This window comes from Cyclospora cayetanensis, unplaced genomic scaffold (assembly GCF_002999335.1).
Source record: "Cyclospora cayetanensis isolate NF1_C8 unplaced genomic scaffold, CcayRef3 CcayRef3_contig_360, whole genome shotgun sequence".
Lineage (NCBI taxonomy): Eukaryota > Apicomplexa > Conoidasida > Eucoccidiorida > Eimeriidae > Cyclospora > Cyclospora cayetanensis.
Window position 1 is genome coordinate 924 of NW_020312326.1, and position 11,283 is coordinate 12,206.

Sequence of the window (11,283 nt, forward strand, 5' to 3'; positions counted from 1 at the left end):
ATCTGACACGACACTTCGCTAAATCTCGGATAAACGGGTAAGGAAGCAATTCTTCTCATGCGTTGTGGCGTTTGCAAGCCAAAGGTTCATCTTCTCGATATATCGATCTACTGGTGGATTCCTCTGCTTCAGTCTTCTCATTTCTTTCAAGACTTGCGGGTAAACTGCTGTCGGCATGAACCAACGAGCCAGAGTTTGTATAAAGGCTTGGGCTGTAGTAATCCTTGCAGGCAAATGAGTCCTCGACCTGAATCGAGTCACCAACGAAGTATTTCTCCCTCAACTAACGTGTTAATACATATCCAACTGGCTGATCGAGTAATAGTGACCGTCATGTTGTTTTGTCACTACAAGTCACTGATGCATCCATAATCTTTTAATTGTCTAGCATGTCATGCCTTTCTACAAACTGTAGAGGTAGTGCGTTCAAGTCTGTTTGCAAGCCGGCCTCTGCCACTTTAACAGGTATTAAGCCACCGTCAACGTCCATCGCAAAGGCTTAATTTCGAATTGCTGCTACGGGAAACCAGATGATTGGATTATCAGATGACTTCATAGAAGTCAGACAACTGTGTTAGGTAAATCTCGCATATCACTACATCCACAGCCAATGGATGTGCGGGGGATAGCTGCATTAAGCCCTGCACTGCTAGCAACTTTCTTCCCTATCTAGGGTTTCAGTAGAGCGACGCATAACTCCAGACTCAATACAAGCTTGATAAACAGCTTTCGAGTGTGTTTTATAAGAACTCCCGCATTGCTCTACCCACGCTCTTCAGAGCTTTCGACATGGGGGGATGAGACAGCTAGGATACACGTAGCTGCGCACTCTCAAAATTCCGTAGAATTCACAGCTAGGTGCATGTATCATCTCTATCACACCCCCGTATTTCGCGAAATTGCATTCTCTCGTCTCGAGCTGGCAGCCCGTTGCAATAAATAGGAAACAAGTCCAGACAAGGCACTTAGACAATTCTTTACGAGTTCATGTTTAAAAATAGTTGAAGTATTAGCTAAGCCTGCTGTACGTTCCAGTTCGTACTGCATCAAGTCCACCATTACAGAACATATATGGTGAAACAACAGTGCCTCCTTAGATCTTCCCCCCCCCTTAGGGAAGCATTCTTCACACTTCCTGATGGCTCTATGGCTGTGTAGCAACCTCCCTACGCCTCCATTTTCTGATCTCCGCTTTCTGTAGCTGCCTGGCCTGTTTCTGTGGCTGCCTCTGCTTCCATACTGTTGCGCCTTCCCCTATTTCTGTCTGCAAGCTAATAAATGGTTATTTTAAGAAAGTGCTGGCAGCTCCGTAAGTAGCTCGTTTCTAACTTCCTTTCGCCTAAGCCTCCGCCTAATAAGCCTCTACACTCCCTGTTACTCGCGTCTCTGCCCCTGTTAAAGGACCCTAGCTCTATGCGGGGGGGCAGGGGGATGCGTGTGAACCACTGCGGACACCTCTGAAAAATTAAGCGGCTCAGAAAGCCTTTCAACAGGCAGACCTGTTAGAGGTATACTCATTGGAAAATGGCTGCATTTCCCAAGGCGTGCGTCGGTTCCGTAGGGAACACCGCCAACACTTCCACGAGCCCTCATGCGCAGCAGCAGCCGCACGCGATTATATTGAACTCTTCTTCTTTTCTGTCGTTGCTGCTGCTCCTGTTGTGCCTGCCGACACATCTTTTTCTTGGGTCATATGTTTCTTGCTGCTCCGGAAGGCACCTCCTCGTCCAGCCCCTTCCCTTCCCTTACCCGTGCCTGCCTGACTGCTAGGAAGCCGTGGACAGAGGAGGTCCTCAGGAGGATATGTATATATATTTATATACATATATATTTATATCCTCCTATATATACTACCGACACTCCTGCCGCTACAGCCGCCACTCGTGCCCTCTGCCTGCAGCGACTTCCCTATGCATGGATGGATGGCAAGCTTTGGCAGACTCCTCGGACCCCAGGCAACGTCGGGGACGGAGTTTAAGACACAAAAACTATACAAAACGCAATAAGAGACGCGGGAGAAGAAGCAGGAGGTCATCTCACGGGAAGCCGCTGAGACACGAGAAGACTACTATGTACACAGGGATGACGAGATGAGAAAACACAGGATACAGCAGCGTTTTCCTCTTACACCTGCTGGTGCTGGACCGCCAGCCTTCCCTCCCTTCTCCCTCCTCCGTCTCTTCGCACTTGCATGCGCCGCTAAATAACCCCGTGTCTCTGCGAACGACTCGCCAGTGCCGCCCCCCCCGCCTTATTTTTGAGAGGATGCCGCAGCAGAAATAAATCCTCCTGCCGCAGCGCACGAGCCAGCCAGCTTAAGCTTGCAGCGCCGGACGCGGGGGTGTTGCGCAGCGAGCAGCTGCTGCTCGGCAAAGTCGCACATCTTCTGCTGCTGTTGCTCGAGCTCCTCCGTCATCTGCGCAACACGGTGAGTCAGGAGGGGTTCCGGGGGAAGGGGAGCTCCGAAGCGATCCCACCGCGTGTCTACAAACCGCAACAAATCATCGAGCAGCACCACGTTGCAGGAAGTGCTTTTGCTGCTCCTCGACGAGCCTTTCCAGCGCAAGCTCTCCGGCAACACCAGCGGCTGCTCTCCGTCCACCAGCCAACGCACAACAACATTCGGATGGAGCTGCCTCTTCGCTTTTGGCTCAAAGGGCAGCAGAGACACCAAGGGATGCGCTATCGGCAAGGGAAATGCCTTCGCCTGATTAACAGGCCCATCAAGACACGTCTCTTCCCCTGATGCAACACTCGGAAAACCAACGGCTGGGGTGTCTGTACGGCCAAGACCGCACGCCTTGCAACAACAGCAATCACCCCCGCTCAACCACGCAGCTTGTTGCTCAAAAACAACAGGCACCCCCGACGATGGCTGGCTATGCTGGAAGGCTGCTGCTGCTGACAAAGCCACCGCTTCTGCTTCTGTTTCCTTTCCCCCTTCCCTCCAGCAGCCCCCCCTAAGTCTGCCGCTGCTCTCCCCCTCCGGCAGAACCTCAGGCACCTCAGCTGCTGCTGCACTATTTTGATGCGCCTCCCCCGCGCTACTGCCGTCGCCACTGTCGTCGTTCAAAGGCTTAAGCAGCAACAAGTCTGCCTGCAGATAGCAGCCGAACTGGGGTATCTGGATGTGGGCAGCTTCAACCCCCAAGGCAGCCTGTAGCGCGAGGAGAGCCGACTGATGCGTCACGAACACACAAAGCCCCTCGACATCCGCCTCAGAAGTCTCCCCAACCCCCTCAGCGAGGGGGGGAGGAAGGGGGCTGCATGCAGCAGCAGCCGCACTGCCGTTCGCCATGCGCTCCAGACGGGCAGCAATCTCAATGAGGCTCAGACCGCCAGCTCTCCATCCCGCTTCTTCTTCTGCGTATTGCAGACGCGCTACGAGATCAGCCCCTCTAAATATTGCGTCCAGAAGCTCCTTGGGGGTAATCTCGACGGTTTCCCCATCGCTTTGTTCTTTAGCTGCTGCATCTTGAGCTGCTGCATCTTGGGCTGCTGCATCGTTAGCTGCTGCATCTTGAGCTGCTGCATCTTGAGCTGCTGCATCGTTAGCTGCTGCATCTTGAGCTGCTGCATCGTTAGCTGCTGCATCTTGAGCTGCTGCATCATTAGCTGCTGCATCTTGAGCTGCTGCATCATTAGCTGCTGCATCGTTAGCTGCTGCATCTTGAGCTGCTGCATCTTGAGCTGCTGCATCTTGAGCTGCTGCATCTTGAGCTGCTGCATCTTGAGCTGCTGAAACGCATACTTCTGCATCTTGAGCTGCTGCATCGTTAGCTGCTGCATCTTGAGCTGCTGAAACGCATACTTCTGCATCTTGGGCTGCTGCATCTTGAGCTGCTGAAACGCATACTTCAACCGCTGGAGATCGCTCATGCTGCGCATCCGTACAGTCTGCCGTCAGCCCACCACCGACGGGCTGTAGAAGACTGCCGAGGAGGGGGGGGAAGTCTCTTGGCGGAGTGGTAAGGGAGCTGCATGCAGTGCTGCTTCTTGTGCTGCTGCAGTTGCTCGCGGCAGTGGCAATGGAGGTGTGACTCGCCATGCCGCTAGCACTGCTGCTGACGCTGCTGCTGCTGCTGCTGCTGCTGCTGCTGCCTGCCAGAGGCGAAAGGTTCGAGGTGCTCCCGCCATGCAAGAAAGGAAGCGGTATGCCATGATACAGATAGGCTCCATAGAGAGAAACGAACTTCTTCATGACGCGAAGACCTTCCTTGCTCTGCCACCCTGTCAGCTCCCGCAGCAGTGCAGCCTCCCCCTCCAGAGAGGCGCATGCAGCCGCATAGCTGCTGCTGCAGCACAGCGCCTTCCGCTTGTGCAGCTTCACGAGCGGACTCTTCGCCTTCAGAGCCAAAGAGGCGGCAGACCCCGCGGCTGCGGTGTACAGGGAGCTCTCAGTGTCTACATGCAGACCCCCCCCCCCATTATTTCCAGCTAGCTGCAGCCCAGATATGACTGCCTGTGCAGTTTGAATGCACCGGATAGACTCTGTGCTGCACACCATCACACGAACGTCGCGCCGGAGATCCTCCTCCCTGGATGCAGCAGCAGCAGCAGCAGCTGCTGCTGCTGCTGCTGCAGCCGGCTCAGTCGGAACTGCACTTCTGGAGGGAACCGCCGATGCAGCAGCACACACGCAGCAGCAAAAACGGCGCAGCTGAGCCAAGGAACGCTGCAGCTGCATGCCGACTGCAACCGACTGCCTCCATCCAGCTATTGTTAAAGATCCCGGTGAGCCTCCAAACGGCCAAACAGCGTCTGCCGGCTCGTCGACTTTGTTGCTGTCGCTGCCGCTGTCTGCTGCCTTAAGTGTTGCTGCCGTAAGGCCTCCCTTCTCCAAGTCGCCCCTGCAGCTGCAGCTGCTGCTGCTGCGGCTGCTGCTGCTGCTGCTGCTGCTGCAGCTGCTGCTCTGCTCGGCGCCTGCTGCTGCTGCGAGACAGCAGCTGCAGCGATCCCCCGCATCCAGAGTTTCGTGGCTTGCAGAAACCCCCTCTCTCCCCTGTCCTCCATCTTCGCTGCTACCGCTGCTGCTGCTGTTGCTGCTGCTGCTGTTGCTGCTGCTGCCAAACGTGCTGCCCCCTGAAGCACCCCCGTCCGCTGTGTCATCGCCTACAGGAGCAGCAGCAGCAGCAGCAGTGCTCATCGAAGACTCCGTGGAAGAGACACGAACTTTGGGAGCTCTTGCACCGTGGCGCATGAAGACAACCATACCCAGGTGTCTTGCTGCCGTGTATCCTTCAGCTACGTAGGAAAACTTTTCGCCGTTGCCTGCTGCTGTCGTTGCTGCTCCTGTCGTTGCTGTCGGCGGTGCTGCTGTTGCAGCTGCAGCCAACGCGCCTCGATATCCACAGCGGCAGATCTCTGGGATCGAGGAGCGACACCACGACGAACAGTCTGCTCCTCCTCCTGCTTTCGCTGCTGCTGCTGGGGAAGCACCGCAAGCCCCTTCGGATGCGTGGCAGTGGCAGCGCAGACAGCTCCTCAACTGTGGCAGATGCTCCTGATGCAGCGGCGAACTGACGCTGCCGTGCCCGCAAGGAAACATTGCAGCGGCGCAACTCGAACCAGTGAGCAGCAGAGGAGACGATGCGCAGGCTTGGAGAACGCCACTGCCGCTGCTCTTGCTGAAACTGCTGGCGAAACGAGGCGTGCTGCAGCTACAGCACGTGCTCAAAGAACTGGCTCGACTGCCTCGAGCCGTGAGTGCCGCCAGCTCTTCCGCCGCAGCAGCAGCAACGGCAGTGGGCTGCATGCTGCTAATTGCTGCTCAGAAAGCAGCAAAAAGCAGCATGCGACCCCTTCGAGAGGCCCCTAGTGCCGCGGGAGCAAGCAACACCCACCACGAGAGAGCAGCACTCTCCTCCGACACCTCCTCCCCGCGAACGCTGTACAAAAGACACACGAAAGCCAGCCAAACCCCTCCCTCCCCCCAGAAGGTCCTCCCTTAGAAGGCGCCCTCTGCAAGCAAAAGCTGTTGCTGAGAGACTCCTCCAACGGCTTTTTGCAGGTGTGCAGCGCGAGCTGCTCGAGAGGCTGCAGAGCGACTGCTGCGCGCCTGCGCTGAACGCTCCCACCTGCCCGCGAAAAACAACGAACAGCCCTCGCTCGTCCTCTTCTACACAAGCGACTACGTGCTGAGGTGTATCTACAGCTATCGGGGGCACACGCATGGGAAACGGGCCTGTCGCAGCACGGCTACGGTGCGATCGGCTGCTGCTGGTGCTGACGCACTCCCCAAAACAGCCCCCCCCAAACACCACTTGGGCGCAAGCGACGCCATACTGCTGCTGTTGCTGCCGGAGGGTGTTGCTCTCGCGCACGGGCAGCAGACAGCCCTCGAAGACGTGGAAAGAGAGAGAGAGAGAGAGAGAGAGAGAATTGCGCAAAGAAGACGTAGAAGAAGCGGTCCAGAAAGTTCGGGGAGGCAGTGTGCCCCCCGAGAGAAATATATATTTACAACAAGAGTCAAAGAAAGCCTCGATGGTGTGGGAACCTGCTGCTGCTGCGGGTGGTCTCCTCGAGCTCTATGCAACAAAGTGGGAGGGCAGCAGGTGCGCGATTCTCGTTGTTGCTAGCTTTGGAGAGCACGTACAGTTGCCGCCGCTGCAAGAGCAAACTGGAAACGTCCAAGACTGCTACTGCCCGCCACAGCACCACAAGCGCCAGGCGTAGCGAGTGAATAATCGGAGGAGCAGCCACAGCAGCACGAGAACAGGAGACTCGGTGCCCTTCCGCGGGTGCGTCGAGGGAGCCACAGAGACTCTTCACGCGTCCATACACCTGGATGGAGCCCACTAAAAAGAGGTGGGGGCTCCCTCTTCTGCTGCAGTAGCAGCCTCTGCCCTCAGGAAGCGTCCTGGGCACCACTCGCTTTCGCCCGGCTGCAAACTCTCGGCTGTCAAAAGCAGCTCAGGAAAGAAATAGACGCAACTGGATCCTCCTCCTGACAGAAGAAAGCTGGACATAGAACTGCTGCAGCAGAAGAGGCCCTGCTGCAGTTGCTGCTGCTGCTGCTGCGCCGCCGCCGCCACAGCAGCAGCAGCAACTGCAGCAACGGCTGCTGTCACTACAGCTCGACTCAGGGGCACCCTAAAGCGCCTCCCCGTCTTTTGCTGCTGATCTAGAAGCAGCAGGTATATATATATGTAAGCCAGAGCAGAGGAGAAGGCCGCCTGTGCTGCCCTCCCCGTCGCTGCTCCTGCCGTTGTTGGCGGTGCTGCAGTCACTCAGCGCACAGCTGCCCCTCCGCTACCAGAAAAGCAAGAGGGTTTGCTGCTGTGGCCAGCCGCAGCGCAACTTGGCTGAAAATCACAAGCTTCAGACCCTAATTAAGCATTAATAATGACGCCTGAGCTAAAAGTCTATCTTTGCCGCAATTCTCCAAAAGACACACGCAGCAGCGGGTGAGGCTACGGCTGTGCGAGGGCTTCCGAGGCGCGCAAGCCGCTGTGGAAGCCGCGCATACAGGCAGCAACGCACTTGCGCTGCTGCCTACTCCGCGGCATGTCTGAAGAGCTTCATAAGTCCCCAAGAGCCCTTTCTTTTGCTACAGAAGCAGGAAGGTGGCAAAGTGAGAGACAGCCGTTCGTGCGACCGCACTGAGGGCACCCAAGACGCAAGAGATTTGGTCCCATATATGTGTATATATGTATATGCCCCCCCTGTGGCTAGTTGCAGTTGTTGCAACAAGGACGCTCGCCTCCCTACAGGGGTGGAGAGCGTTCTTAATTGGTGTCGAGATCTCCCATGCGAGGGAAGAGTGTCTGGAGGGAGGGTCTGCTCGCCCAGCAAAAGGCAGAAACGCAGGCAGGGGGCTAAGATATATGCTTGGGCAATTTCCAGTGCGCTAGTTGTATGCAGGCACGAACTGGTAGTGCATCGCGTAAACGATTGCCTATTCGTATATCTTATTTAAGGCAAAGAACTGTCTGTCTGCTCGATAGAACACGAGGCACTGCTCTGGGGGGTGGTTCCCTAGACGGTATGTGCAACCTGCTGGGTCTCCATGAAGTGTTTCGAAGATGCAACCACACGCACAGTAGCGGTCTCCCACTCCCACGTCGAAAATTTTGAGGGATTAGCGCAAGGGCCAGCGGAAGCTCGAGAAAAGACCGTCAATGGTTTTTATCAAATTTGCAGTGAGCCTGAAACTGCCCATGTAGGAGGCTGACCTACACCTCAGCACTTTTGAATGTAGCACTTCTATTCAACAAAGAATTCGTACAGAAGCACTCATTGGTCTGTCTGCTTGCATAGCCTATCCATTGCAGAGTACTGGTAGTGTGACGCGCCATCGGTTTCCATTGGGGAACAGTCAGCTCCAGATTCAATACAAACTTGATAAAGAGCTATGGAGTACTTCTCAAAGGAGCTTGCGTCTTCCCTTAATCACATTTCTCAAAGTGCTTGACACGAGGGGTGAGGGACAGCTAGGGTACATGTGGCTGCATCATCGAAGCGCTCCGGGAAATCACGCCAAAAAATGCGCATGCCATCTAGGGCACACCAACATAACGCTGCGTTTACTCGCAGTAAGCAAATGTTAAGCTAATTATAAATAAGATATAAGGACAGAGAAATCCATCGGCCATGTTCAACAACGAATCAGTAGGATTTAGCATCTGTGGCAGTTTTCCACTACAGCTAAGTCAATACGAACAGACGCAATGTGATGTATCTGCGCTCTAGTGGTGTGTGCAACGTACTGTGAATGATAGGAGAGCTTAGGGGGCGCAGCAGCGCCCACCGTAGCCATATCACTCCTCCAATGTCGGAATTTCTGAAGGGTGCGGGCAGGGGAAGGGCGGAGTTATCTTTAGAAACACTCAATACCTGTTTATTAAGTTTGTATCGAGCTCGGAGTTTGTCTCCCCATGGAGATTCTAGATGGGGCACTGCAGTTGTCAGCAGTGCATGGCTCAATACAGCTGTTCCCCGCATGCAGTGACTTGTGAGGTTTGCCTTACACAGTTTCTTCGATCAAGTCGTTTGGCAGCTCAGCCACGTGTTACTCTCTAGCACCAATCCGAAACGAAGCCTTGGCGATGGAAGTTGACGGTGGCGCAATGCCTGTTGAGGTGGGAAAGGCCGGCCAGCACGCCGATGTAAATGCAGTAGCTCCACAGTTCGCAAAAAGTTATGACTTGCTAATCAATAGAGTGGATATGGATGCGCAAATGAGGTTACTTCGGTTAGAAAATTAGGCATCACTGAAAATGCACAACTAGTTGAGCAATTCGACCGTCCGCTGGGAATGTACCTTGCTTTGTACCTCTCCACATGGGGAGAAACGAGCGCTCCTTGCAAAGATCAGTTGAGGGAAGGACACTTAATTGGTGGCTCGATTCATGAAGAGGACTCATCAGCCTGCAAGGATTGCTACAGCTCAAACCTTCATGCAAGCGCTGACTCACTGGGGCATGCTTACAACAGTTTACCAGCAAGCCTCGAAAGAATTGAGAAGGTTGAAGCAGAGGAATCTATCAATAGTTTGGCGTCTCAAGAAATATAAGCCTTAGCCTTGAAAACACAGCAACGTATAAGAACAGCTGCTTATCAATGGTACACATCTCAGATAGATTTCAAGTGTCGTGTCAGGGGATGACCGGATAGGCAGCGTGTCAGCCAATTCACAGCCACGTAGTAAAGCTTCCACAAATGGTGGACTGGTTTGGGGTTTAAAAGAAAAGAGAGCAAATTGTCAATCTTTGTAGGAAAAACTTCTTCGGGAGCTAGAGCTTGTGAGTGTCGGATTTGTGTCAGCATCCCCCACATTATTGTGTAAGGTGAGCGAGAACAGGAAACCAAGAGGAAACCACTTTCCTAAGAGTGCAGACAGCCCCCCAATAACGCACATATATATATTTTTCGAAATTCTGTCATATACTCCCCTAATGGCAGCACATGCAAAAATATCCAGAATTTGAGCGATGGGACTGGGCCCAGGGAATGCACGCCCCTTGACGAGGAACAATGCACATTCCAGAAACCAGATTGCCCCTCCACCATGCAGGCTGCAGCCAAGTCAAGGAGGCAGAGAGGATAGAGCCGCAGTTTGGGGCACCTACCGTGGGTCAATGTTTTGCGAAAACAAGCTACCATTAGTGGTCGGCGATTGCTAAATTTGCTTGCCACCAACTGTAAGGTAGATCTGTTATCCGAGAAGAAGACGCAGAGGTAGAGCCTGCTTGTGCACTTGTTAGCGCAGTCCTAAAGACTCAGGTTTGCCGATGGGCAGAATCAAGCCAGGAGTAGCAAGGCACTGCCCTTAAATGCCACCACTCATTCGGAGTTGAGCCGTATCAGCATGGTTCGTGCTTTCTATATTGGATCCACGCGTGATGCCGTAATCCTAGGAATGCCATGGGTAGCTCACTGGAAGGCGCGGATGCCGCCACACCTGCGCGCAGTAGAAGTTCGTGTGCCAGGAAACGCTAGGCAGATGCAGCCCTTGGTCTCCTCAACAGCGATTATTTTACGTATTGTGGGCGAGGAAGGGTTGGTCCATTAATAAGGAAGGCAGATTATCCAAGGGGGCGCCTAAGCAGCGCAGCAATTATTCGTTTCGTCTTATTCTGCTCTCCATCTCATTTCATTCTCTTTACTTCGACTTTAACTGGAGCTCCAGACGAGAAACAGCATGAATCATCACGCATTAAAAAGAAGATTTTGTTGAAAAATGTAAAACGCAGGAAGCAACCAGCGCTTTTCGGTGTAACTTGGTGGTGGTGCCAAGCAAGGACAACAACTGGTGCATAGACGTGACCATTGAATCCATAAAAAAGCTTGCTGAAAAACGGAAATTCCGATCCTGATACGTGGGCGCGCCATTTTACTATTTAGCTCTACACGAAATCGGTAGTTTACTTTTCCAAGAGTTTCAGGATTTCGATAAGCGTAGAATTCTTGCTAAATTAGGCACTTCCTCTGGTACGACCTTGCAGTGAAGTACCTTGGGGGCATCACCAATGTGGTCGCCGATGCACTGTCCCGACACCCTAGCTATTCATTATTGTGCAGTGCAAGCGCTCTTGCTTTTGACAGGTTACGGAGCCTATCGAAATTCCTGGAGTCTTGTGCTTTTGACAGCCATGCGCCTGCACTAATTGCCGAACTCGAGAATGACCAGAAGATGAAGCAATACCACGTTGAGATTGCCCTGATTGTGCTCAGAACAAAGTGTGGATTCCGTCTCTAATTAACTTTGCCTCCGTCCCTGGATGCGCTTGCGCGGAGCACATGACATGTTACCTCGGACCAGGATAGGATTCAGCCCATAGC

General features: G+C 53.7%; 1 protein-coding gene across 1 annotated transcript; it reads right to left on the bottom strand.

Moving 5' to 3' along the window:
• Positions 1–2,251: 2,251 nt before the first annotated feature.
• LOC34623846 lies at positions 2,252–5,755 on the bottom strand. The gene is made up of 5 exons (XM_026334116.1): positions 5,635–5,755; positions 5,026–5,244; positions 3,722–4,923; positions 3,005–3,538; positions 2,252–2,884 (listed from the first exon to the last, which is right to left on the bottom strand). The coding sequence occupies exons 1-5, from the start codon at positions 5,753–5,755 to the stop codon at positions 2,252–2,254; spliced, it is 2,709 nt and encodes a 902-aa protein (XP_026189901.1).
• Between the last annotated feature and the right edge of the window lie 5,528 nt (positions 5,756–11,283).

Excerpts from the sequence above, each read along its gene's own strand:
- LOC34623846 (XM_026334116.1), bottom strand. The coding sequence starts at position 5,755 with ATGCAGCCCACTGCCGTTGCTGCTGCTGCGGCGGAAGAGCTGGCGGCA. Across the intron at positions 5,245-5,634 it reads CACGCCTCGTTTCGCCAGCA|CTGAAGGATACACGGCAGCA; the intron begins GTTTCAGCAAGA and ends TTTCCTACGTAG. Across the intron at positions 2,885-3,004 it reads ATAGTGCAGCAGCAGCTGAG|CATAGCCAGCCATCGTCGGG; the intron begins GTGCCTGAGGTT and ends GCAGCCTTCCAG.